The sequence below is a fragment of the Symphalangus syndactylus genome, chromosome 6 (genome assembly GCF_028878055.3).
Source record: "Symphalangus syndactylus isolate Jambi chromosome 6, NHGRI_mSymSyn1-v2.1_pri, whole genome shotgun sequence".
NCBI classification, from domain to species: domain Eukaryota; kingdom Metazoa; phylum Chordata; class Mammalia; order Primates; family Hylobatidae; genus Symphalangus; species Symphalangus syndactylus.
This window is the reverse complement of record NC_072428.2, coordinates 57,006,450-57,030,754: the sequence shown is the minus strand read 5'-3', so window position 1 is coordinate 57,030,754 and position 24,305 is coordinate 57,006,450. Positions and strand designations below refer to the sequence as shown.

The 24,305-nt window shown below is 47.9% G+C and overlaps 1 protein-coding gene and 2 pseudogenes across 2 annotated transcripts in view; 1 reads left to right on the top strand and 2 right to left on the bottom strand.

Moving 5' to 3' along the window:
- Positions 1-7,063, top strand: part of LOC129485291 (myosin phosphatase Rho-interacting protein-like) — a 37,540-nt pseudogene extending 30,477 nt beyond the window's left edge.
- LOC129484647 (mitochondrial cardiolipin hydrolase-like) lies at positions 5,687-11,896 on the bottom strand (annotated as a pseudogene).
- Positions 5,687-24,305, bottom strand: part of GVQW3 (GVQW motif containing 3) — a 41,003-nt gene continuing 22,384 nt past the window's right edge. Inside the window, exons 3-5 of one of the 2 annotated variants that reach the window (XM_063641391.1) lie at positions 16,287-16,965; positions 8,403-8,553; positions 5,687-8,323 (exon numbers count right to left, since the gene is read on the bottom strand). In XM_063641391.1, the coding sequence (XP_063497461.1) occupies positions 16,726-16,965 (240 nt within the window). In that variant the 3' untranslated portion in view covers positions 5,687-8,323; positions 8,403-8,553; positions 16,287-16,725. Of the gene's footprint in view, positions 8,324-8,402; positions 8,554-16,286; positions 16,966-24,099; positions 24,161-24,305 lie in introns of those variants that run through there. The other variant, XM_055283003.2, reaches the window with a different exon arrangement.

The following is a 24,305-nucleotide window of genomic DNA, read 5'->3' as shown; positions in this document are numbered from 1 at the left end:
GGGTAATAAGCCTGCCTTTAATCCAATTGCTGACAAAGGGAAATGGGATCACTATCATTGGCTTGGCCAGTTATACTGCAGATAGAGCCCCTTTTCCTGCCGGATGGATTGCTGGGTAAAATTAGAATTCTGTTAGCAGAGAAGGGGCAGGATGGCTACTGGGTACGCAAGCAACACGGTCTGTTACAGCATGGAATCTGGCACATAGTAAGCATTTAAGCATTTAACTCTTGTTATTAACTCTTACTAGCTGTATGAACTTATTCAAGTCACAAATCTCATAGATCCCCAATTTCCTAATCTGAAAATAGGAGTAGGATTATCAGCTTTGTTGGATAGTTATAAAGTTAAACAAGATGACACATGTGAAGTCTTTGGAGCTTAGTAAATGATAGCTACTTACAGTTGTATATAATTATTGCTAGAGTACTTGGGCAGCAGGCCGACATCTCCAGCAAGGGTTCCTGGAGTTGGCACCAGCCTGAAAAGCTCAAAAGCATGAGCACTAGAAACTGTTCATACTCAATTTTCTATAATTGTGATTCTGTGTGTTAATTTGCCAGACCTTAATCCAGTTGCCCATGCCCAATAGTTCTCCCTTCATGTAAGGAGATCCAGTAAGAAAGTGATTTCTGCTAGGTGGTCCCCTGCCCTTGCCCTTAGAGGGCACTAAAGGCAATCCTGCCTCTCCTACTGGATTTGATGGCCCAACACCAACATCAACTGATCCAAGATCCCTCTTCTTGGGCTTTGAGTCCTCAACTCAGGATGGGAGCTTAATTCTCCACAGCATCCTGGGCTATAGCTGTGTCAGACCCTGATTCCCATCCCAGCTCTGCCACTTATGAGCAGTGTGACCTTAGGCAAAGCACTTAACCTCTGTTTGTTTGACAGAGTCTTGCTCTGTTGCCCAGTCAGGAGTGCAGTGGCCCCATCTCGGCACACTGCAACCTCCACCTCCCAGGTTCAAGCGATTCTCCTACCTCGGCTTCCCGGGTAGCTGGGATTACAAGCATGCACCACAATGCCTGGCTAAGTTTTGTATTTTTAGTAGAGACTGGGTTTCACCATGTTGGCTAGGCTGCTCTTGAACTCCTGACCCCAAGTGATTCTCCCACCTCGGCCTCCTAAAGTGCTAGGATTGCAGGGGTGAGCCACCATACCCCGCCGCTTTACCTCTCTTTGAATATCATCTGCTAGACCTGTAAAATGGGGCGCAGCCTCATGTTTTGCTACCTTTCCCTCAAACTCAGGCCTCTGGTCACTTGGAATGACCTGATGTTCCTGAACAGACCACAGTATCTTCCCCTCCAAGCCTTTATAGGTTACTTTCCCTTCCAGAATCAATGCCAACCCCATTTCATCCTCACCAATCAGGATGGGGTTCAGGAAAGCATTTCCTCTTTCTCCACCTCCTGCCCACAGCTCAAATGATCCTAAAGCACCTTGGACTTACTTCTTTTGTTCTTTTAACAGTTTACCAGTATTGTTTTAAAATTTTTTTATTGATACATAGTAGATGTATATATTTTGGGGGTACATGTGATAATTTAATACATTCATATAATTTGTAAAGATTGAATCAGTATAATTGGGATATCTGTCACATTAAATATTTTTCTTTTCTTTATGCTATAAATATTCAAATTATTTTCTTCCATTTTGAAATATATATTATTGTAATGTATTACATATTTATCTAACACTAGGTTTTATTTCTTCCATCAAACTGTGTATTTGTACCCATTAATCAAGCTCTCTTCACCTCCCTTCCCTCCTACTCTTCCTGTCCTCTGGTAACCACCAATCTGCTCTCTATCTTCATGAGATCCAGTTTTTAAGCTCCCACATATATTTGTCTTTCTGTGCTTGGCTTATTTCACTTAACATAATGACCTCCAGTTCCTTACATTTTGCTGCAAATGACAGGATTTGATTCTTTTTTATGGCTGAATAATATTCCATTATGTATACATACCACACATTCTTTATCCATTCAACTGTTAATAGACACTTAAATACATTCTGTATTTTGACTACCGTGAATACTGTTGCAATAAATATGGGAATGCAGGTATCTCTTTGATATATTGGTTTCTTTTCTTTTGGATAAATACCCAGTCCTGGAATTGCTGGATCATATGGTGGTTCTATTTTTAGTTTTTTGAGGAACCTCCATAGGGTTTTCCATAGTGGCTGTACTAATTTACATTTTCACCAATAGTGTATAAGTGTTACCCTTTGTCCACATTCTTTCCAGCATCCATTATTCCCTGTCTTTTTGATAAAGACTTTTTTTTTTTTTTTTTTTTTGAGACAGAGTCTCACTCTGTCGCCCATGCTGGAGTGCAGTGGCACAATCATGGTTCACTGAAGCCTTGATTTCCCAGGCTCAAGCAATCCTCCTATCTCAGAGTCCTGAGTAGCTGAGACTACAGGCATCCGCCACCATGCCCCGCTAAGTTTTTGTGTGTATTTTGCAGAGACGGAGTTTCACCATGTTGCCCATGCTGGTCGCAAACTTCTGAGCTCAAGTGATCCACCTGCCTTGGCTTCCCAAAGTTCTCGGACTATAGGCAGGAGCCACCACACCCAGCCTATAAAAGCCATTTTAACTGGGATACCTTGAACGTATTGCTATAATTGCATTGCTGTCCCAGGATGGGAACTTTTACTTGTCTTTCTTAACCACTAAGTTGTGAGACCACAAATTAAGAGGAAGGTCCCTGGACTTACTCATTGCTTTATCCTCAGAAAAATATAGTGTTGAAATGTCATCACTGCAAAGAAGTGTTGTCAGTGAAGGGGAGCTCCAGTTCCAGTGAAGTTCTATGGGTGTTGCCTGGAGCCCCAGTAGCACCATGGAATCATTCACCTCCCTCCCCTCTCATCCCTGGAATCTCAACTACAACAAATAGCAAGATGATTTCCTTCCTTGGGAGCCTATCCTAGCAAGTGCAGCATTTCAATAAATAAATAATAAGTGTGGAACAAATGGAAGAGGGAAATGTGGGACCCCAAGAGGAGGATTGGAATGAGACTTGGCAAGAGGCTGTGAATACATCTAAAGCTGATAGATTTATTATTGAGAACTTTGTTTTTCCTCATGGATATTCCCTGCCTCCAGTATAATAGCACACAGGGCGGGACATAAAGCCAAAGTGATTTGGAGGAAGCAGGACACCTAAATTCATTTGACTTGGAAACAGCTTTAAATTTTTACATTCTGTCTTCAAACATAAGAGTTTCCCAATGGTCTTAGGGGGATGTGTGTGCATTTATGCACATGTGCATCCTAGATTTTTGTTTCTTTCTCACAACATGCACACACATACATGCACACGCACTTTGATAGGCGGAGATTGATTTTTTAAAAAAGATCACATTCCCATGCTTCTTCAATAAATTAGATAGAAAAGAGGCCCTTAAACTTCTTTTTTTATTTTTTCTGGAGCGCAGGAGGATTTAGGCATTCCAGATTCTCATATTTCTCCAAGGTGAACCAAATGTTTCCATTCCACATTTCAGGATCCCATTTCTTGCCATTTAATGCTCTTACTTTCCTGTAAGAAACCTAGGGCACCTGTGATTTCTATGAACATTGTAATTCTGCACCCACAGGATTAAAATTTGGGTCTTTCAATTATCTTAGTCCCATAGCTATAATAGGTTATATATTAATATAAGTAACATATTAATATATATATAGTTTTGTATATTAGTTATAAATACATACATATTTTAAAGCTATAATGGAAGCTCTCTGGTTCTCTGAACATGCCTAAACTGAAGAGTTTAGAATCCTGAGCTTGAAGGTTTTTTTTAATAAGAACTTCAGCACCGTCAGAAGCAACTAATCCATCTTAAAATCCTTGGTCACAATTCTCACCTTAGTAGCACATTTCAGCAGCCATTTGGTCTTCCAAAGACTTGCCTTTGAAGGCATTTCATCCCAGTTATTCACAAGGTGCTAGTTTACGTAACTTTTGCTATTGCATGCCATGGACTATGGTGGACAGTTTTGGGAGATGCAGTTCGCCGACCTCCAAATGTCCTTGTATATTCTTGTTTGTCCCAAACTGCAAGGACTAACCATTTTCTGACCCTGAATCGTTTATATAATTAGTCACAAAAGCAGTTAGGTAGGTAGGGGTAGGTCAAGGTGACCACAACGTCCAGCAATTCACTCTCCAGGGGAAGGAGACTGGCTTGTTAACTGCTTGCTATAAAAGGTTCCGCCCTTAGCCCAGGGTTCCTCGGTGACATCACAGGCCTAAGGCACACATAGCTGCCATCGGGGCCATTGTATTGACTCGTGGGATTTGAGGGCAAGGAAACTTGCTCTACCATGCTCTTGGCCCTTTTGTTTGCTATGCTGTCTTTTTCTCATCCACTGGGTCTTGCCTACTTTCGGCACCCATAGAGTTGTGGCAAGTCAGTTTGGAGTCTTGTTACTCCTTGCCATCTTCCATGAGGTTGGAACTCTTCCCTGACACAGTATCCCATTTTCCACTGGCAATGAAGTCATCATTGAATTCAAGCCCACTCAGGTCATATTACAATCCCAGATTTGTATCATGGAGGGTCAGTTTCCCATGACCGCTTTCATGTCAAGTATTATATTGGCAGTGTCCTGTCAGGAAAACACATCATTCTAGATCTGTGCTGTCCAACACGGTAGCCATTAACCACATGTGGCTATTAACATTTAAGTATTAAAATTAAACAAAATTATGTATTATTAATTATATATCTTGAACAGGGTTCTGGGGCCCCTGGCTATATGCCAGGTACTGTCTTTTTAGTAGCTGGATCTGATGGATCCTGGGAAGTTCCAGGGAATTCTAACAGGCGGGGAGAGGAGGTGGGCGGGATGGCTGGTACAGTGGCAACAGGGTACCCAGGGAGCTTGAGGATGGCTACTATTTACTAGCTAGTATAGAAATATTTCAACACTTTAATAACCAATACAGTCGAACGTACCTAATGCAGTCCTGTTGGCCGGGGTTATGACTATGTAAATGTTATTCATAGTTAAGCCATGTAGGGGTCTGTGGGTATATTTCCATTCTTGTTAAGATTTCAGTTTCTCCTACGTTAATAATTGCCTTTTTGTTTTCTTTCGCTTACTTTCTGTATCTCTATCACTAAGTCTTCTCTCAAACTCTTTGAAAGAACAGTATGATGACCAAATCTGTCAGGTCCAGCTATATCCCAGGCACTGTGATGGCTTAACTATGGCTATCCATCAGATCCAGCTACTAAAAAGACAGTACCTGACATATAGCCAGGGGCCCCAGAACCCTGTTCAAGAGGCCAGCAGTTGTTCAGATCAGTCAGTTTCTGTGCCAGTCAGCAGCCTCCAGTCCCTCCTGGGCACTGCCTTTGGCTCCCCAAAAAGGCTGACCTGAACCTTGCTTGCAACACCTACCTGGCCCAGGGAGCCCTGCATGAGAACCATCCTGAGACTGTTCTGGTGCCACCTGGCTGCCAGCCAATAGCTAGCTAGCCCCACCTCCCACATATCAGCCCCTGTCACTGAGTGCTCCACCTGCCCCCAGGAGGCTCAAACCACACCAGGAGAGACAGCAGCCCCGGAAGAGATGTTGGTATCTCAGAGGATAAATATTTTGTAATGGCTTCTGTGGTCATAATGTGTAAATACTGCAAAATGATTAACCAAAAATTGTTCAATAATTGTAGATACAATTATATTAGAGAACGGAGGAGGGAAGCGCTATTAGAGAAATCTTCCATTGGTCAAAGTCAGTAGATAATGTCTGAACCTTGGTGTTTCAGGAATATCCTTAAAAGAAAAAAAAAGGACTAGGTCTGTAATAAAACTAATAAACAAAATTTAAAAAAAATTTTAAAGGTGCCCATCGCCCCCGTCCACCTGTCTTCTGAAGATGGGGGTGACCGGCTCTCCACACACAAGCTGACCTCTTGGCTCGAGAAGGAGCTGGAGCAGAGCCAGAAGGAGGCCTCAGACCTTCTGGAGCAGAACCGGCTCCTGCAGGACCAGCTGAGGGTGGCCCTGGGCCAGGAGCAGAGCGCCTGTGAGGGCTACGGTTTGCAGCAATGGAAGAAATGCACCAGAAGAAGATTGAAGATCTGCAGAGGCAGCACCAGCGGGAGCTAGAGAAACTTCGGGAAGAGAAAGACCGCCTCCTAGCTGAGGAGACAGCGGCCACCATCTCAGCCATCGAAGCCATGAAGAACGCCCACCAGGAGGAGATGGAGCGGGAGCTGAAGAAGAGCCAGTGGTCCCAGATCAGCAGCGTCAACTCGGATGTTGAGGCCCTGCGGCGCCAGTACCTGGAGGAGCTGCAGTCGGTGCAGCGGGAACTGGAGGTCCTCTCGGAGCAGTACTTGCAGAAGTGCCTGGAGAATGCCCCCCTGGCCCAGGCGCTGGAGGCCAAGCGGCAGGCCCTGTGGCAGTGCCAGCGTGAGAACCAGGAGCTCAATGCCCACAACCAGGAGCTGAGCAACCGCCTGGCTGCAGAGATCACACGGTTGCGGACACTGCTGACTGGGGACGGCGGTGGGGAGGCCACTGGGTCACCCCTTGCACGGGGCAAAGATGCCTATGAACTAGAGGTCTTACGCGGGTAAAGGAATCGGAAATATAGTACCTGAAACAGGAGATTAGCTCCCTCAAGGGTGAGCTGCAGACGGCACTGCGGGACAACAAGCACGCAAGTGACAAGTACAAAGACATCTACACAGAGCTCAGCATCGCGAAGGCTAAGGCTGTGACATCAGCAGGTTGAAGGAGCAGCTCAAGGCTGCAACAGAAGCGCTGGGGGAAAAGTCCCCTGACAGTGCCACGGTGTTGGGATATGATATAATGAAATCTAAAAGCAACCCTGACTTCTTGAAGACAGACAGATCCTGTGTCACCCGGCAACTCAGAAACATCAGGTCCAAGTGTACGGCGCCTGTTCTACCTGGGAATGCAAACCCTGAGCTGCAAATAAGAACACAGACGTGGGAGACACCACAGCCTGAAGCTGCTCTCCTCTTCCCTCCTCTCCTCCAGTCCCGTGTTGGGTTACGCTGAGCCAGCAATGCACGCACTAACTCCACAGGTGTTAAAGGTAAGGTCACTTCTAAACACACAACAAAATTACCTTAAACATTAGGAGGTTAAAAGTTAAAAGCCCAGCCAGGCGTGGCGGCTCACACCTGTAATCCCAGCACTTTGGGAGGCGGAAGTGGGTGGATCACTTGAGGTCAGGAGTTTGAGACCAGCCTAACCAACATGGTGAAACCCTGTCTCTACTAAAAATACCAAAAAAAAAAAAATTAGCCAGGTGTTGTGGCAGGCATCTGTAATCCCAGCTACTCGGGAGGCTGAGGCAGGAGAATCGCTTGAACCCAGGAGGCAGAGAATGCAGTGAGCCGAGGTTGCGCCACTGCACTCCAGCCTGGGCCACAGAGTGAGACGCCATCTCAAAAAAAAAAAAAAAAAAAAAAAGTTAAAAGCCCAACATGGAAATAGAAACAGCTGCTGGCCATCAGTCCTGACAGACCACGGCACTTACTACCCAAGGACAGGCTGCTGCAGAGCCTGGCACTGGCGTGCATACTGGTTTTAAAGAGCAATTATGCAAGGAAGCAAGGGAACAGCCAGCCTTTGGTGGCAATGATGCTCACAGGGTTGCCCCGAAGGCTGCTTTTGCCACCTGCACCGCACATTCACATCTTCCCTTCCTCCTGACTTCCATTTCCTTTCCCTACTCTGAGGACCGAGCTCTGACAGGGGCAGACTGTGAGGGACAAGGAGACTGTCGGCCCCAACCAACCCATGGAGAGAGGGACGAACTCTCAGGGAGATGCTGAAAGGACCCACGTCAGCCAAAGCAGAAGAGGCTTTTCTAGAATCAGGAAAGGGAATGGGATCGACCTGGAAGAGGCACTGTGCCTTTTCTGTGCTGTGGCAGAAGCTTCAATTCCAAACCAAGATACGGACCACACTCCTGAAAGTATCCGGTGGCAGGTCGTGACTGAAGTTATTTTGGCAAAGGGGCAAAAAAAAGGTCTGGCCCGAAATAACTGACCTGAAGTAACAGAAATTTCCCTTTCCTAACCTTCTTTAGTTCAATTTAGTATTCTAATAGATGAGACTTTGGTTTAACGATTTTTTTCTAGTGCTGAGGTCTCCCTCCCTCAGAACGCACAGCAGCCCGCAGGGAGGGCTCAACCCCATTCTTGGTTAGGTTTGGTTTTGGCTGGAGGTGCTGCAAGTTCTGTGCCATGAAAGCAATCTCCCTCCAGCTCTGGAGACAGGTGGGGCACAGCTTCAGTGACTTTTCCTTTTCTGTGGGTAAAAGGTATACTTTTTAGGGTTAAACTCTTCCCAGATGCGCTCAAATTCTTTCAGAAAAAGCCGCACGTACTCGTCGTCCTCCATGATGAGAACATTCTCCCTGTTGTTCTGGATGGCTTGTGTGGTCCAGTTGAGCGAGCCAGTGATGAGCACCCTCTTGTTCACGATGGCAAACTTGTGATGCATGTAGCCCAGGTCCTGATCGTGCCGGACCTGGATCCCTGCAGAAAGGACAAGGTGATTTCATTCCATGCAGGAGTCCCGCCTCCAGTGTGGACTGTTCCTGGGGGCTACTGGCTTTACTATATGTTTCCAGTTTGGTGGGCCAGGAAAGCCCGCCACGATTTCACAGAGTGGTGGTGGCTAAGCTCCCAGGAGGGACGCTGAGAACCACAGAGGGGACATCACACATGGGGCCAGAGCATCACACACAGGCTATGGGGGACTGGGCAGGCCGTGGTCTGGGTGAGACCACACCTCCGAGTCTATACCAGCCAGTATGTCCCTTCGGGGTTACTGGTTACTGCCAAGGCTGTCACTAACCCAGTCAGGGTGACCAGGGCAAAGACAGGTTCTGACTCTTCCACAGCTAAGGCTGAGAGCCGTGCCCACTCTGCCCAGAGAGGCCCTGGCGTCTGGGAGCAGAGCCCAATTGGCTGGCACAACCTCGGCCACCAAGGCAGGAAGGGCCCTAACTAACAACGCACAAATGAATTCTCCTCTTCCGCACCCCCCTGCTTCTTTCACCAAAGAACCGGGCATCCTGGCCTCTGCTCTTCCCACCTTTCAAACTCCTCTTGGGAAGGGCCTGTGTCTGTCTCCCCTGGGATAACACTGCCTCACTCACGACCTGCTCAAGGAATGAGGCCATCAGAAATGGGGCTTAAAAGAAGTTTTAAACAGGCTGCCATGGAACACAGTTACCAGATTTTCCGAATCAAAATACAGGACATCCAAGTTAAGTGGAATTTCAGATAGAGAGTAATCTTTGAAGGGAAGTGTGTCCCATGGAGTACTGGGAACATATCCTAAAAATCACTCCCTGTGCATGGAACTCATATTTAATTGTGCCCCCTGAATTGGGCCTGGCAGGATGAAGACGTGGTGGCTTCCTTACCTCGGGGAGCCAGCCCTTCTCACACTCTGGCCACTCCTCCAGCACGTCCTGTCGGCACAGCCCTCCAAACACATTCCTCCACACGGTGGGCAATCTAAAACCCCACCATTGCCGACACCTCCTGCCTCCGCTGGGATCCACTACCCACCTCCCTGTCCCCTCCCCGCGGCCCGCCACCTCTGGCCACAGAGGACTCCCTGCCGTTCCTCACAAGGAAGTCAGTCTGTGACCCAGGGCATCTGTGCTGCTGCCCCTTCCAGCCGCATGCCTCTCCCTCCGGACAGTCCACTCGTGTCAGCAAGGTCCCTGCCCTGAGTGTCACTGCCCCTGGGCAGCTGACCTGGCCCACGCCACTTCCTCCCACACCACTGCCTCCTTACCCTGCTTTATGAAGTTTTCTTGGCCCTTCTTAGTGCCCTAAATGAAATATTCGTGACTTAGTTGGCATCTCCATGGGAACCTGGCCTTGTGCCGTAGGATGTTCCAGCTCCTCACAAATACTGGCACAGAGGGGACATGCCTTGAACAGATGAATGCCACTGGACAGCCTCGAAGTCAGCGAGGACGCTGGGAGACCATCCCAGAGGGGTCCGATGGGACCTTGGTCTAGGGGCCCTTGAAGGGTGTTCACCAACCTCAGCTTCTACGACTCCAAAAGCCACTCAAACGGAACTGTACTGTGTACGCCTGGAGGTCCCCAAACCTCCCATTAAAATGACCAACACATGGGAGGACAGCTCTTGTGGCTGCCCCAAAGAGGAGGAGACATCCTCAATATGAAAACCACGTGCCCCACTCTGCTCCCACATGGCGTGCAACAATGCCCCACACCACCCGGAGCAGGGAGGGACCCTGGCTGACTCTGGAGAGGCTGCTCTGAGGCCCAGGTCAACAAGAGGCTATGGCTGTGCAGAAGAAACAGCGTGGCAGTGACTACTGCCCAGCCTGGACAATTCCCAGGGCTCCACACGTCTCTCGGTCACTGCGACCACCAGAATTATCAGGTCCAACGGTTGCATGTGCAGGCGTGACTTTCTGGGTGCCTGAGTGATGGTGACAGAGAGGCCCAAGAGTCTGTGGGGGCAAATACACAAAAGGCAAGAGCAGGCTGGGCCGCCGAACTGGGCCAGGATGGACTGAGAATCCTCAGGTGGGACAAGGATCCCAATTATTCACATTTCCTGGTCCCTTCTGTCCCCACCCCATGAGAGAGGCGCCCCCGCCACAGCGATATGTGTTCCCCTCCTTTTGCAGCTGGGAAAACAACCGAACGTCCTGGCGCTGCTTTCTAGAACATATGTTTAGGTCTCCCAGAGCCCGGTGGCCTGAGATTCACTCGGCAGCAGGTGGCCGAGTGAAGAGCCCTTCAGTCTGGAAGTCCAAGCACAACCCTGGCATCCAGCTCTCCGGCCAGCAGGATCCAGGTTACCAGAGGCCGTCCGGGGGTCTCCCGCAGCCTGTGGGAGGGCGGGCCCGGGCTGCAGCAGTCACGAAAACTCTGCTAGCGGCGCCCAAGGAGTTGCTAGGGGAGCCTGCTCCGCCTCTAACCCGGCACACGCAGGCCCACCTGCTTCCAGCATGCCGGGACAGGTCACTTAGAGAACCGCCCCCACCGCGGAGGCACCGAGGGCCCGGCTCGCTTATGCCCGGGCAGCCGGCTAGACCTTCTGTGGGAGCTCTGCTTTCTCCGCGTTACACCACCCTGACCCCACAAGGCCATGAGGAAAGTAAATGAGGCCTCAGCCCGTCCCCAGACCCCCTCCCCTAAGTGTCCACCTTTGCCTAGGACCCCGCGTGGGTCAAGCCGGCCTTCTCCGCCTGGACCCCGCCGGGCCTACCTGCCTTGCGCAGCAAGCCGATTTGCGAGCCGTTGAGGGCCCTGTAGTCGCAGTCGGTGACTACCCGCACTCGCACCCCACGCTGGTGCAGCAACTGCACGGCGCGGCCCAGCTACGGGCTGGAGAAGGCGAACAGGCAGAGCTCCAGGCTGGCGCGGGCGGCCAGCAGGGCACGCAGCAGGCGGCTTAGCGCGCTCTCGCCGTGGGGCAGGCCGCACGGGCAGCCCTCGGGGAGCCCGGCCAGCGCCGCGCCCGGAGCCCGCAGCAGGGCCTCGGTACAGGTCACCTGAGACGGGAAGAACAGCACCTCGCGCCGCGGCCGCCGCCGCCTGGACCGCAGCCAGCGCAGCACCCAGGGCAGCGCCTCCAGAGCCAGAGCCAGGCCCACAGCCGCCGCGGCCGCCACCTGCCAGCTCAATCGCCCCATACCGCCGCTGACCCGGGCCCCAGGGCCACGCCGCCGCAGCCGAGTCCGCGCGCCCCCGGCCCCGGACCGCCCAGCGCCAGGCCACGCCCCCGTCACGCGCCGCCAGCGGCCATGTGCCAGGCCACGCCCAGCCCCACATGGCCACGCGCCAGGCCACGCCATATCACGCCCTGCCAATTGCCACGCACCAGGCCACGTCCCCGTCACGCGCCTCCAACGGCCACGTGCCAGGCCACGCCCAGTCCCCCCATGGCCACACGCCAGGCCACGCCCCCGTCACGCCCCACCAACGGCCACGTACAAGGTCACGCCCTCAGCCCCCGAGGGCCACGCGCTAGGCCGCGCCATGCCCCCACAACTGTCACGCACCAAGCTAAACCCACCCCTCCCACCAGCCCGCCCCCAGCCCTCAACGGGTGACCACGCCTCTCTCCACGCGCCAGGCCACGCCCCCCGCCACAGACCCCCTAACGCCAGGCCGCGCCCCCCATTTTCCTTCCAGCCAGGCGCCCCGCCACGCCCTCCAGGTTCCACCTCCCACCACGTGCCAAGCCGCGTCCCCAAGCCCGCGCCACCAGGCAGCACCTGCACACCGGCGGGACACGGGCCCTAGCACACCCGTCACCTGCCCAGGCCAGAGACCGCTCTCCGTCCTAGAGATCACAGCAACCCCGGCTTTCCTCGCATGGAGCACAGCAGAGCTGCTTGGGAAATGTGGGGTCACACCTTCACTGGCTTCTCGGGAGCAGCTAGGCTGGGCTGGGGAATGACCTGGGAACACAGATAATCAGGGAATCAACACAGCTGGAGGCAGCATTGGAACCCAGCGTACTGGAGGCGGTGGCGGAGGGGGATGCCCAAGCCCAGAGCTAGGCCCCTAAAGGTTTTTTCCCAGCCCAACGGGATCTCCGGCGTTGTTGGAAGGCCTGCCCTGCTTTAAGCATAAACAGAGGAAGAGACTAAGGCAGCCGAGGGCACTGAGCCGGGGGCATAGGGAAACGGGGCAATGTGGTGTTCTGGGCTGGATCCTGGAACAGAAAGAAGGCATTCACGGAAAAACTGGTGAGAGCCAAATAAAGTCTGGGGCTTAATCGCATTGTACCAATGTCAGTTTCTTAGCTTTGACAAATGTATGAAAGGAATGTAAAAGGTTAACAAAGGAAGCTGCGTGGGGGTAAATGGATCTCTTTGTTCTATCTTCGAAACTTTTCTGTAAATCAAATTATTCTAAACTAAAAGTTTATTAAAATATTTAAAAAAATTTTTAAAAAGATAATGCCTGAACTTAAAATCAAGAAGCTGCAGTATAGGTATCTTATTTGGCAAATGGAAGTAAATACCGAAAGAAATAGCTGAAAGTGGCTAGTTGTCTCTGAGGAGTAAGGTTTGGGGTAGGGGGGATTAGGGCAGGAATCTACTGTTTCTTATAATAAGCCTTGGAGACTATTTTGGCTTTTGAACCACGTACATATTACCCTTTATTTATTTATTTATTTTTTTGTGGAGACCATTGCAGGAATCCTGATGAGAGGTGATAGCTCTGGCAATGACCATGAGGCAAAGATAAGTAGATCTAAGAATATTTAGGACATGAGTTGGGAAAACCTGGTGAGATTGCCTGGTGCAAAGAGAGAGGAGAAGAAAAGAGAGAATCACGAAAACTGGGGCCTGTAGCTGAGGTTAGGGGATGGCTGACTCTTGGTGAATATTTGGATGCCAAGGGTTCCTCCAGGTACCACTTATAACAAAAGTGACGAGCTCTGCTTGGGGGGATTGGAACTGGCTCACAGAGAGAGGGGTGTTTGAACTGGGTCTTGAAGAGAGTATAGAAGTTCCCAGTTCCACAAAGGTTGAGCTCTAAGGTGAGAGGGTATCTTAAGGAAGAATATTCTTGGGCAAGTGTGGTGAAGACTAATAGGAAGTACAAAGGCACAAAAGCATGTGAGCATTGTTTTGGGGACAATGAATTGTCCCATGGAGTGAGAAGTCCAGGAGCCATGTTAAGAGAAGACAGTGGTAGAAATAAAGCAGAGACAGAAGTTTGTGACCAGAGCCCAGCGGCCTCCAATGTAGCCCAAGTGGTCCCCTCCCTCAAATTGGTGGCAGCATAACAGGTACAAATCCGAAAAGCAATTTGGAAATACACATCAGAAACCTTGAAAATGTTTCTATCCTCTATCTCAGTGATCCTGCTCCTGGGGATTGTTTCTGAGAAAATACAATTTTTAAAGCATAGGGTGAGCAGCACACACTGGTATTTTTTTTTTTTTTTTTTTGCATCATTATTGGAAACAGTGAAAAACTGGACAAAAACAAAAGTTTCATCAGAGGAAAATACTTAAGTAAAAGATGGCAAATTCACCCAGTGAACAATAAATATGCAGACTGGTATGCCTGTCATAATTTAGGTGGGCTCACCCAGGGGGCCTGCTGGGCCCAGGGGAGGGGAGGTGGCCAAATGTGGGCAAGAGAGGAAAAAGCAGAGTGGATTCTAGGTCGGCCCCTCAAGGGTTGGGAAGGAGAGCTGCTCTTTACTGAGCATTCCCCTTTTGGTATCTCACTTAATTCTCACTGTGATCCCATTAGTATCATAAGATGGTACCAATGCCATCCCCATCTTATAGATGAGGACCTGTGGCTCAAAGAGATGGAATGATCTGCCCAGGGCCATCTAGCTTCAAAGTAGAGGAGCTGAGATTCCAACCCAAGTCAACATGATGGCAGAGCAATCGATGCTTTTCTTCTGCCACATGATGCCAGTTGTCAATGGCGATCATGTTATCTGTGGAAAGTCCCTTTACATGACCCCTGGCATATTTCTTCAGTCTTGGGAGAACAATGCCAAGCCAGTGTGGATACGAGGGGCTGGCAATAAGTAGCTTTGTATGATACAAGGCTAAGCAATAAAAACAGAATACGTAGTTGTATCGGTAATACAAGCGGCCAAAAAATTATGCTCATGGACAACAGCAGGAAAGGGCAAGGAGAAATGGAAAGAGATAATGTGTGAGTGGGTGCTCTCTTTCCTCTTTCTCTTCTTGAAGTTTCCGTTCTTAACACTGTATTATTTGCACAATAAAAAACAATTCATAAGGAAAGATAGAAAGACTGAGAAAATACGAGTCCCTGGGGTAGCCCATGGCCAGGCCTTGAGTCCAGCTGCAGCTCTAGGCTTTCCAAAGCCATTCTGACAGCAGCACTCATAAAGAAGAAGCTAGCTTCTTTTGGATGAAGGGGGGAAGGAGAAAGATGTAGCCTGTGACCCATGCCAAGAGGCTTAAGTTCCTTGCCATCATGCTGCAGGGTTGGTGTCATTGCCACATCTGATCAAGCTCTTACCCTGGCTGGGGAGGTATGGCTGTGACCTGGCACTTCCCAGCTCAAGAATTTTTGCATCTAATGGTATTATTGATCCCTGTTCATTTGTTTTTGCCTCTGCTGGCTGGGGCTTGGGTTTGGCTTTGCTGGAGGAAGGGCCAGTGTGGGATTCTCTCTGACTGAGGGACAGAGGCCAAGGTGACCTCAGCCAGCAAAGAGAACAGTGAAACAGCACCATTTATGCCTGGGTTTCAGAGCAGTGATTTTTCTTTGATTCATGCTCACACCCCATACCTCACTTGATTTTATGCTATCCTTTAGATCGCCATTCCTTTCCAGATTTCATACATTTGCCTATGCTGGTCTCTCTGTCTGGAATGCCCTGCCTCGTTTTTCCTGACAGAGCTAAGCCCTGCCCATCCTTCAGTACCACTTTGTTGATGAACCTTTTTCCAGTCTCCTTTTGGGGAATGAATCACTCCATCCTCTGGCTCCCAAAACACTTGATTTGTATCTTTCCTATGGCAATTGCATTTGTCTGCAGTACATTATAGTTATTTATGCCCAGCTCTGCTTCTCCTACTAAATGGTGAGCTTCTCAAGGTGGCCAAGAAACATGTCTTATCCAACTCTGATCCCTCACACAATGTCTGGCGTGTGGTAGGTGCTCAATCAATGTATGGAATGACATTAATTTACAACGGTTGAGTTCTTCCTCTTTCTATGCATGGGCTCTCTGGGAAAGCTGTTGAGATTATAGGCAGATGACCAATTGGTTTTTATGTCCATTTGAAAGAGGCAGGAAGACGAAGAGAGTTAAAGCTATCTGTGGATCCATATTCCAGAGATTTCAGCCAGTGTTCCTTAGGGGGATGAAAACTGGAATAATAACTAACACATGCAGAGGCTCTTACTTACACTTTCACACCCATTAACTCAGTTGAGTCACAGAAGGGCTCATGGAAGTAGGCTGGCTGGGCAGTATATGGCCTGTTCCAATGTTACAGCTGAGGAGACCAAGGCTCAGAAAAATGAAGTGATTTGCAAGATTACATCAACTCAAAGTAGGGCTGGGACTCAAACACAGATCTGTTGACTCCAAATTCCATGCTCTTGGAATTGCTGAGGTGACAAGGGCACAAGCAACCCTTCCCCTTGATAAAGGTTTCCAGAAGGAAGAAAGGAAGCCTATGGTTAACCCTTGATGAGGTATACCTGCACCAGGCCCCAGTTGTTACCCTCATACATATTTACCTCTCATCTAGGGCAGAGACCATGCTTTCTTCATCATTTCTCTCTCCAAAGTTCAGGTCTTTGGCAAGCCTCACACTTTTGCTGGGTCTTGATTTTCAGGTCTAAAATGAGGAGGCTAAGCTAGAAGTTTAAATTGGGTCACATTCACACTGGCGCCCAACACAGAGCCTGGCCCACAGTTTCCATCACCCTCTCCATGGATGACTCTCAGCTCCAACACTAGAGGCCTCCAGGACTCCAGCTGACATGATGCAGTGTGTACCCTGCACGTTGCAGTCTCTTCCCAGGCTGGCTGTGGAAACTGAGCCTCCTCCAGACAGCAGGGCTGCTCCACTCACGCGGATCAAGTCCGGAGCCTCATTAGTCATGTCAGATGACATAGTTAACACTTGGGGCCAGTACAGCCAGTTCATCAAAAGCTCCTATGTGCCTGGCTCCATCACCGCAGCTGAGGAACTACTGTATGTGGAGCAGGCAGTACATCAGAGGAGCAGTGCCAGAGTGCCTCCAAATTGGTTTTGATTAATTGCATAGACATGTCTTTAATTGGTGCCAGTGTAGCAGCCAGAGAACTTATGGGAAAGCAGGATGTTATGCTTTCATTCCCTGAAGTCTCATAAAGCAATGAAAGATGAGGAACAGAATCACTGCTCGTTGAAAATTCATCGACCGTGCAGACCTAGAAAACACAAATAAGTATCTGAATTGAAACCTAACCTCATTTTCCCAACTGGTTGGAAGCCATGCATGTTCCCCTCTTCTCTGCCTGCCTGCCGAGATGTGCAGCTGAGCAAAAGGTGTGATTTCTAAGAAACAAGTGCTTTAGCACAGAGACAGCATCTCAGCTCTCTCCAGGCCCTCCTGGAATCGACGCCTGGAGGTATTTGGGAAGGTGCCTCCCCTCAGAAACGCCTCTCTCCAGCCCATCACCATCCTATGAACTGTTATCAGAGACTGATTCACTTTGGGTGAAGCATTCATTCACACATTCATTCTTTCTTTTTTACCTCTTGGAGATTTAAGACATATGTATTGATTGTGTACTAAATACAAAGCACTGTTCTGGTGTCATAAGGAACATAGTAGAATGAAGTAAAAAAAAAAAAAAAAAAAAAAAAGACCCTTTTCCCAGGAAAATGATTATATAGGAGAAAAGAGAGGACAGATGACTAATGCATCATGAGTCACATCACATAGAAGAGGAACCATTGGGATTTGACATCAAGACTTGGGTTCAAATCTTAGTTCTGTTTCTTCTTACTGAGCCACCTCAGATAATCACTTTAATTCTCTAAGTTTCTCCCTCTTTGGGAGGCTGGAGTGCAGTGGTGTAATCACAGCTTACCGCAGCCTCCATTTCCTGGGCTCAAGTGATCCTCCTATCTCAGCCTCCCGAGTAGCTAGGGCTACAGGTGTGCATTACCACACCCAGTTTTTCTTATTTTTTTGTAGAGATGGGGTCTTACTCTGTTGCCCAGGCTGGTCTTGAACTCCTGGGTTCAAGTGATCCTCCTGCCTCAGCCTCCCAAAGTGCTGGGATTACAGGCATGAGCCACTGAGTCTGGCCTGAGTTTTAATTATAGAATATAATAGTGATACTTACTGGACATGTTGACTGTGAGACTTATAAGAATGAGCAGGGTGGAAAATACCCAGCATAGGGCCTGGCACTGATCAATAAATTGTCTCCAATTCCAAATAAGCATCACTAGTGAGGCTCTGATAGGGTGCTGGGTGACAGTTCAGTATTCCAGGAACAAACCATTACTGATCACAGACTCTGTGCCAGGTTCTATCCTGAACATTAGGGATTTAGATAGGAAGCTCAGTCCTGCCCTTGAATGAGACTGAGGTCCACTAGGGAGTCACAATGATTTAATGTGGTAAGAATGGCAAAGTGTCACAGGTGTGCTCACAGAAGTCTACTCAGGGGCAGTGAGGAGGAAAGGAGATAGTGATCACTTCTACCTGAGAAATCAGGATAGATTTGCCTAAAGAGGCAATGCTTGAACTACATCCTGACACGTAAGAATATTTTCATTTACAGATAAAGAAGAAAGCATTTTCCATGCACAAGGTCACAGTTTTCTTCCTTTTGTTCCTAGAGCAAACAGGAGTTACCCCCATAGGATCTTGGAACTAGCTGTTCTCTTTGTATAGAAAGTTCTTCCCCTAAATTTTCCAAAGCCGGCTCCTTCTTGACATTTATAACCCAATATTTTATTTTTTTTCATTTGTTTATTGTATATCTCTCCTACTAGAACGACAGGTCCATGAGAGCCTGAGATCCTGGCTTTATTTTCCTCCACTCTGTTACAACATCTAGAACATTACCTGGCATATAACAGGCATTCGGTATACATTCATTGTATAAATAAATAAATAAACAACAGGAGGCACAGGAGGGCATACCGCAATTGAGGACCTATTCTAAGCACAGTGCCTGGTACGCAGCGGACCCTGAATTTTATTTCGTAAAATTAAATAATGGGAAATGCCTGAAGCATAGGCCAGAGAAACTGAAGTGGAAGGTAATAGAAGAGGTGGCCTCTGAGCTGCACCCGGGAAGAATGACAATGTGATAGAGATGCTAGGAAGGGGATTGGGAGGATTAAATCACAGAACTTTTAAGTTCCTTCCAATCTTGAGCTTCTAAGAATTTCTCCCGTACAAATCATCTCTTGTCACCCTTCCTGATCCCCTCACTCACACCCCTCCTTTCCATTCCACCCTGTCTGGAGGCTGTAAGGACATCTGACACACCATTTCCTGCCAATGTAAATCATAGACTGCTGTGTGATGCTCGTTCACGGGTTTTACCATCCCCCAGATGGAGATGGCCCCAAATCTCAGGGTGGAGGCCTCAAGCAAAGCCAGCCTTACCACAGGGTGGCAAATAAGGGGGAACTGTTTACCCACCAGCACCTTCCTGGCCCTGCTCCCAGATAATTTTATTTCCTCTGGTCCTGGATCTGCTCCTTAGTTGGATGCACCTCAGTTCACTTGCTGGAGCACTGATGTGTGACTGTTTAACTGCTGCTGCTTCCTGTCCCAGGGATCCTGGGCTTCAGGGAGCATGGGAAAGAGACAAGAAAGAGAGCTTTATATGAGGTAAGCCTTGACAGTAATCATAAAAGTCAAAGACTAACTTACACTTAGATAGTGCTTCACAGTTTACAAAGCCCTAGAGGACCCCTATTCATCCTTCAAGGCCCGAACAAATGTTACCTCTTTTCACTAGCCTTCAGCTCTCCCAGGCAGAGCTAATCCTTTCCTCCACACTTGATAAAACCTCCATGATAGCCCTTACTGCCTTGTAATAAACGTATCTGTGTACGTGTCTCATTTCCTCCACTAAACCATCAGAACCCTGGGGGCAGAACCTCTCTTCTCCCAGTAAAACACATTTCTTTCTTTCTTAAAAAGTAATTTTAATGTTCATTATACATATTTTATAACTACAAAAGTAGTATTTATAGTTATAATAATAAAAATTATATATATAAAAGCATAATGAAGCAAATTTAACATCACTTATAATTTCATCACCCAGATCAAACCACTGGTAATGTTTTGTATATATCTTGAGGGTTTTTTTTAGCACAGAGAAGGTAAAAATGGGACTATATAATGCATGTGGTTTTATAGTCTGATTTTATCGCCTATCTTATTGTGAACATCTTCAAACATCATTGACAGTTCTTTAAAAACATCATCTTAAATAGCTGCATTATTTCACTTAATGAGTATGCCGTAATTTTCTTAACAATTTCTCCATTGTGGGACATTTGGGTTTTTTCCTTCTTTTTACTGTTTTTACAAATAAGTCTGCAATGAATAGCTGTTACATAAATCTTTGTCTGCATTTCTGACTGTTTCCCTAAGAAAGATTCCTAAGAAATCTTCCTAGAAGATTCCTAGGTCAACTGGTTTAAACTATTTTTTTTTTTTGAGAGGCAGTCTTGCTCTGTCACCCAGGCTGGAGTGCAGTGGTGCGATCTCAGCTCACTGCAACCTCCACCTCCTGGGTTCAAGCGATGCTCAGCCTCCTGAGTAGCTGGGATTACAGGCGTGCACTACCACACCCGGCTAATTTTTGTATTTTTAGTAGAGACGGGGTTTCACCGTGTTGACCAGGCTGGTCTCGAGCTCCTGACTTGTGATCTGCCCACCTCGGCCTCCCAAAGTATTGGGATTACAGGCGTGAACCACTGCACCCGGCCCGGTTTAAACTCTTTAAAGCTTTGTGATGCTCATTGCCAAATTGCTCTGAGAAAACAATATCAATTTATAACTTCACCAATGCAACATGTCTCACCTGACCAACATTATAATCCCATTTGTATCTTTACCAAGTCCAGCATCCTTTTCACAATGTCTCACAAGTTAAGTAATTTTTCTTAAACATAGCAGAAATTATACAACCAAACTTAGAGTTATCCTCTTCCAAGATGTCAACCTGGGAGGGCATATTTATTTATTTATTTATTTATGTATTGAATTTTATTTATTTATTTTTTTTTTGAGAGAGAGTCCCACTCTGTAGCCCAGGCTGGAGTGCAGTGGTGCGACCTCAGCTCACTGCAAGCACCGCCTCCCAGGTTCATGCCATTCTCCTGCCTCAGCCTCCCCAGTAGCTGGGACTACAGGCGCCTGCCACCACGCCTGGCTAATTTTTTGTATTTTTAGTAGAGACGGGGTTTCACCGTGTTAGCCAGGATGGTCTTGATCTCCTGACTTCGTGATCCACCCGCCTTGGCCTCCTAAAGTGCTGGGATTACAGGAGTAAGCCACCACGCCTGGCCCGGCATATTTATTTAAACAGTGCTTCCACTACTTTAAACATTTTTTTTATTTGAAAATTGGCTGCAAAGCAGACAACACATTCTTTTGCATCTAAATTACAATACACTCTGTCTTCAGGGAATGATTTTTGATTTTTGGCGATAGTCAAAAGTCACTTGAAATTTGTGAGATGAGAAGCTGCAGCTGGGTTTGGGGTCAGAAATGAGGTGCAATATTACAGTAATGAGATTGAGGTCTTTTGCAACTTGTAAAGAGAGTCCCAGAGGAGTTCTGGGCAGTAGTGGCATCATCAGAATAAAGGCTGAGCCTTCCAGCCTGACCATTTAAAAGTGGCTGCACTCAGGTGGAGGTATGACTCTAGTACACAGTTATTGAACCTCCTCTCATGACTTCATCCTTACTCTGTGGATAGCCCCAGGGACAGGTGTCAACTTATTTCACAACTGAGCTCCAGGCCAGGTGTGGTGGCTCACACCTATAGTTTCAGCATTTTGGGAGGCCTAGGTGGGTGGATTGCTTGAGCCCAGGAGTTTGAGACCAGAGTGGGCAACATGGTGAAACCCTGACTCTACAAAAAATGCAAAAATTAGCTGGGCATGGTGATACATGCCTGTAGTCCCAGCTACTCAGGAGGCTGAGGTGGGAGGATCACTTGAGCCCAGGAGGTAGCGGCTACAGTGAGCTGTGATTGAACCACTGCACTGTAGCCTCGGTGACATAAGGAGAGCCTGTCTCAAAAAAAGTAAAAATGAACTGATCTCCAGGCCAGGCATGGTGGCTAATGCCTGTAATTCTAGCACTTTGGGAGGCTGAAGGGGGAGGATCACTGGAGCCCAGGAGTTCAAGACCAGCCTGGGCAACATAGTGAGACCCTGTCTCTACCAAAAAAAAAAAATTCTTTTAATTAATTAGCCAGGCATGGTAGCACGCACCTGTTGTCCTAGCTACTTGGAAGGCTGAGGCAGGAGGAACACTTGAGCCATGGAGATGGAGGCTGCAGTGAGCTACGATCCACTGCACTCCAGCCTGGACAACAGTACTGATCTGATCTCCTTCCCGCTTCTTTCTTCATCAAGCCCACTGGGACCTGATGTGACTTTAGAGGGGCAGTTGAAGGGGAGGGAGGAACATGACATGGCAATGGAAAGAGCCCTCAGACTTCAGTCAGAAAGAAATGAGTCTGATGTGTGGCTCTACCTGTGCCTTTTGCCAGCTGTGTGTTAGGTCCCATTAGTAAAGGAGGATGCTACTTCCAAGGACTGTTCAGGAAAATGGAGAATATACATATAACCACACGCAGACACACAAACACACACAGGCGCGCCAAATAGCTAAATGCTTATTGAGTACTGACTCCATGCCAAATACATACTGTGCTTTCTATGCACATGGCAGACCCTGTTGACTGGCTACCCAAAAGCCATTTGCTCCTTGTTACCTACCACTGCAGCTCCCTTGGGCCAATGAGATTTAGTAGAACTCTGCTGGGAGTTACTGGGAGAGCTTTTGCTTTCCCGATGAAACAGGACTGTGGAGTCTGAACTGTCTGCACCTCTCAACCCCTGCCTGCCTTGGAGGTGAGGGCTGGGTGTCACAGCCATCTTGTAACCAAGATGGAAAGACCAAAGGAGCACCTTTGGAATTCTTGTTATGCCAGAAAATAACTACCTATTTAAGTCACTGTTAATTATCATTACTTGCGGCTAAAAATATTCCAATATACATGCATAAAAAGTGTCCACACATAAACAATGCTCAATAAAGGGTAGCTATTTACACTCATTAAAGTCCCCATCCTGTAGAGACTTGAAATGCCTTCTTTTTCTTCAGTTAGACCTCAGTCATCCCCATTGATCCCCTGCATCTTTGCAGGGCACCTACTCAGGACCACGCTTTGTGCAAGATGCACAGGGCAAGAGGTGCCCCCAATCTAAGGAAGGAAGTGAAAAGCCTGAGACGATGCCAGTCTCTGCTGAGACATTGCCCAAACCCAGCAGGACTCAACAGGTAAGTCCTGCCACGGCCTGGGCTTCCTCCTTCTACCTGAGGCAGGTCAAAGATGATGTGCAGGACGCTTGGTATTCCCCTTCACTGCCCACCTCCTGCCTGAGCTTGGAGATGCTTCTGGGTGGTGGAGGAAATGCTTATTGACTTCCACATCTTTCCAGCCAAATTCTCCTACCAGGGGCTCCCAGGCTCAAGAGAGCCCGGCTTCACCTGCTTGCTCTCTACTCCCATAGGAAACAGGAGGAATCTTTTTCAGAATATTTGCTCCAGCAAAAATTGCCCATAAATGCTAACAATGGAGAGAAGGCAGAGATACTGAGCTACCTTTTAGATGCCTGGATGTCCTGCATGGGATTTTATAGCGAAGCAGATTGAACACAAAACCTATTTCCGCACTTAAAGTTGTATGGCTTTGGCAGTTTAGACAACCTTTCTGAGCTTCAGTTTTCTTATTTATAAAATGGAGATGGCTGGTCCAAAGGTAGTAAGTTATCTCAATCGATTGTTCACAGTCAGTCACAGATTGAACTCCTCGTTCTATTCCTTCCCTCTTTCTCACTACTGAACTTAACTAGTCTAAAATAAATAAGTAAAATAAACAAAATGGAGATGTGACAGCCAATTTTATGTGTTCACTTGACTGGATCATGGGGTACTGAGATAGATGGGAAAACATTATTTCTGGGTGTGTCTGTGGGGATGTTTCTGGAAGAGATTAGCATTTGAATTGGTAGACCGAGTAATGAAGAGGCACCCCTCCCTAACGTGCATGGACATCATCCAATTCATTGAGGACCTGAATAGAACAAAAAGGTAGGAGAAGGGCAAATTTGTTCTCGCTTCTTGAGCTGTGCCATCCATCTTCTCCTGCCCTTGTACATCAGCACTCCTCGCTCTTCGGCCTTTGGACTCGGACTGGAATTTACACCGTTGAACTCTTGGTTTTGGCTGGGCATGGTGGCTCATGCTGATAATCCCAGAGCTTTGGGAGGCCAAGGTGGGAGGATCCCTTGAGACAAGGAGTTCGAGACCAGCCTGGGCAACATAGCGAGGTTCTGTCTCTACAAAAAATAAAAATAAAAAATTATTTGGGCATGGTGGCACATGCTTGTAGTCCCACCTCCTCAGGAGGCTGAGGCGGGAGGACTGCTTGAGCCCAGAAATGCAAGCCTGCAGTGAGCTAAAATCGTGCCACTATACTCCAGC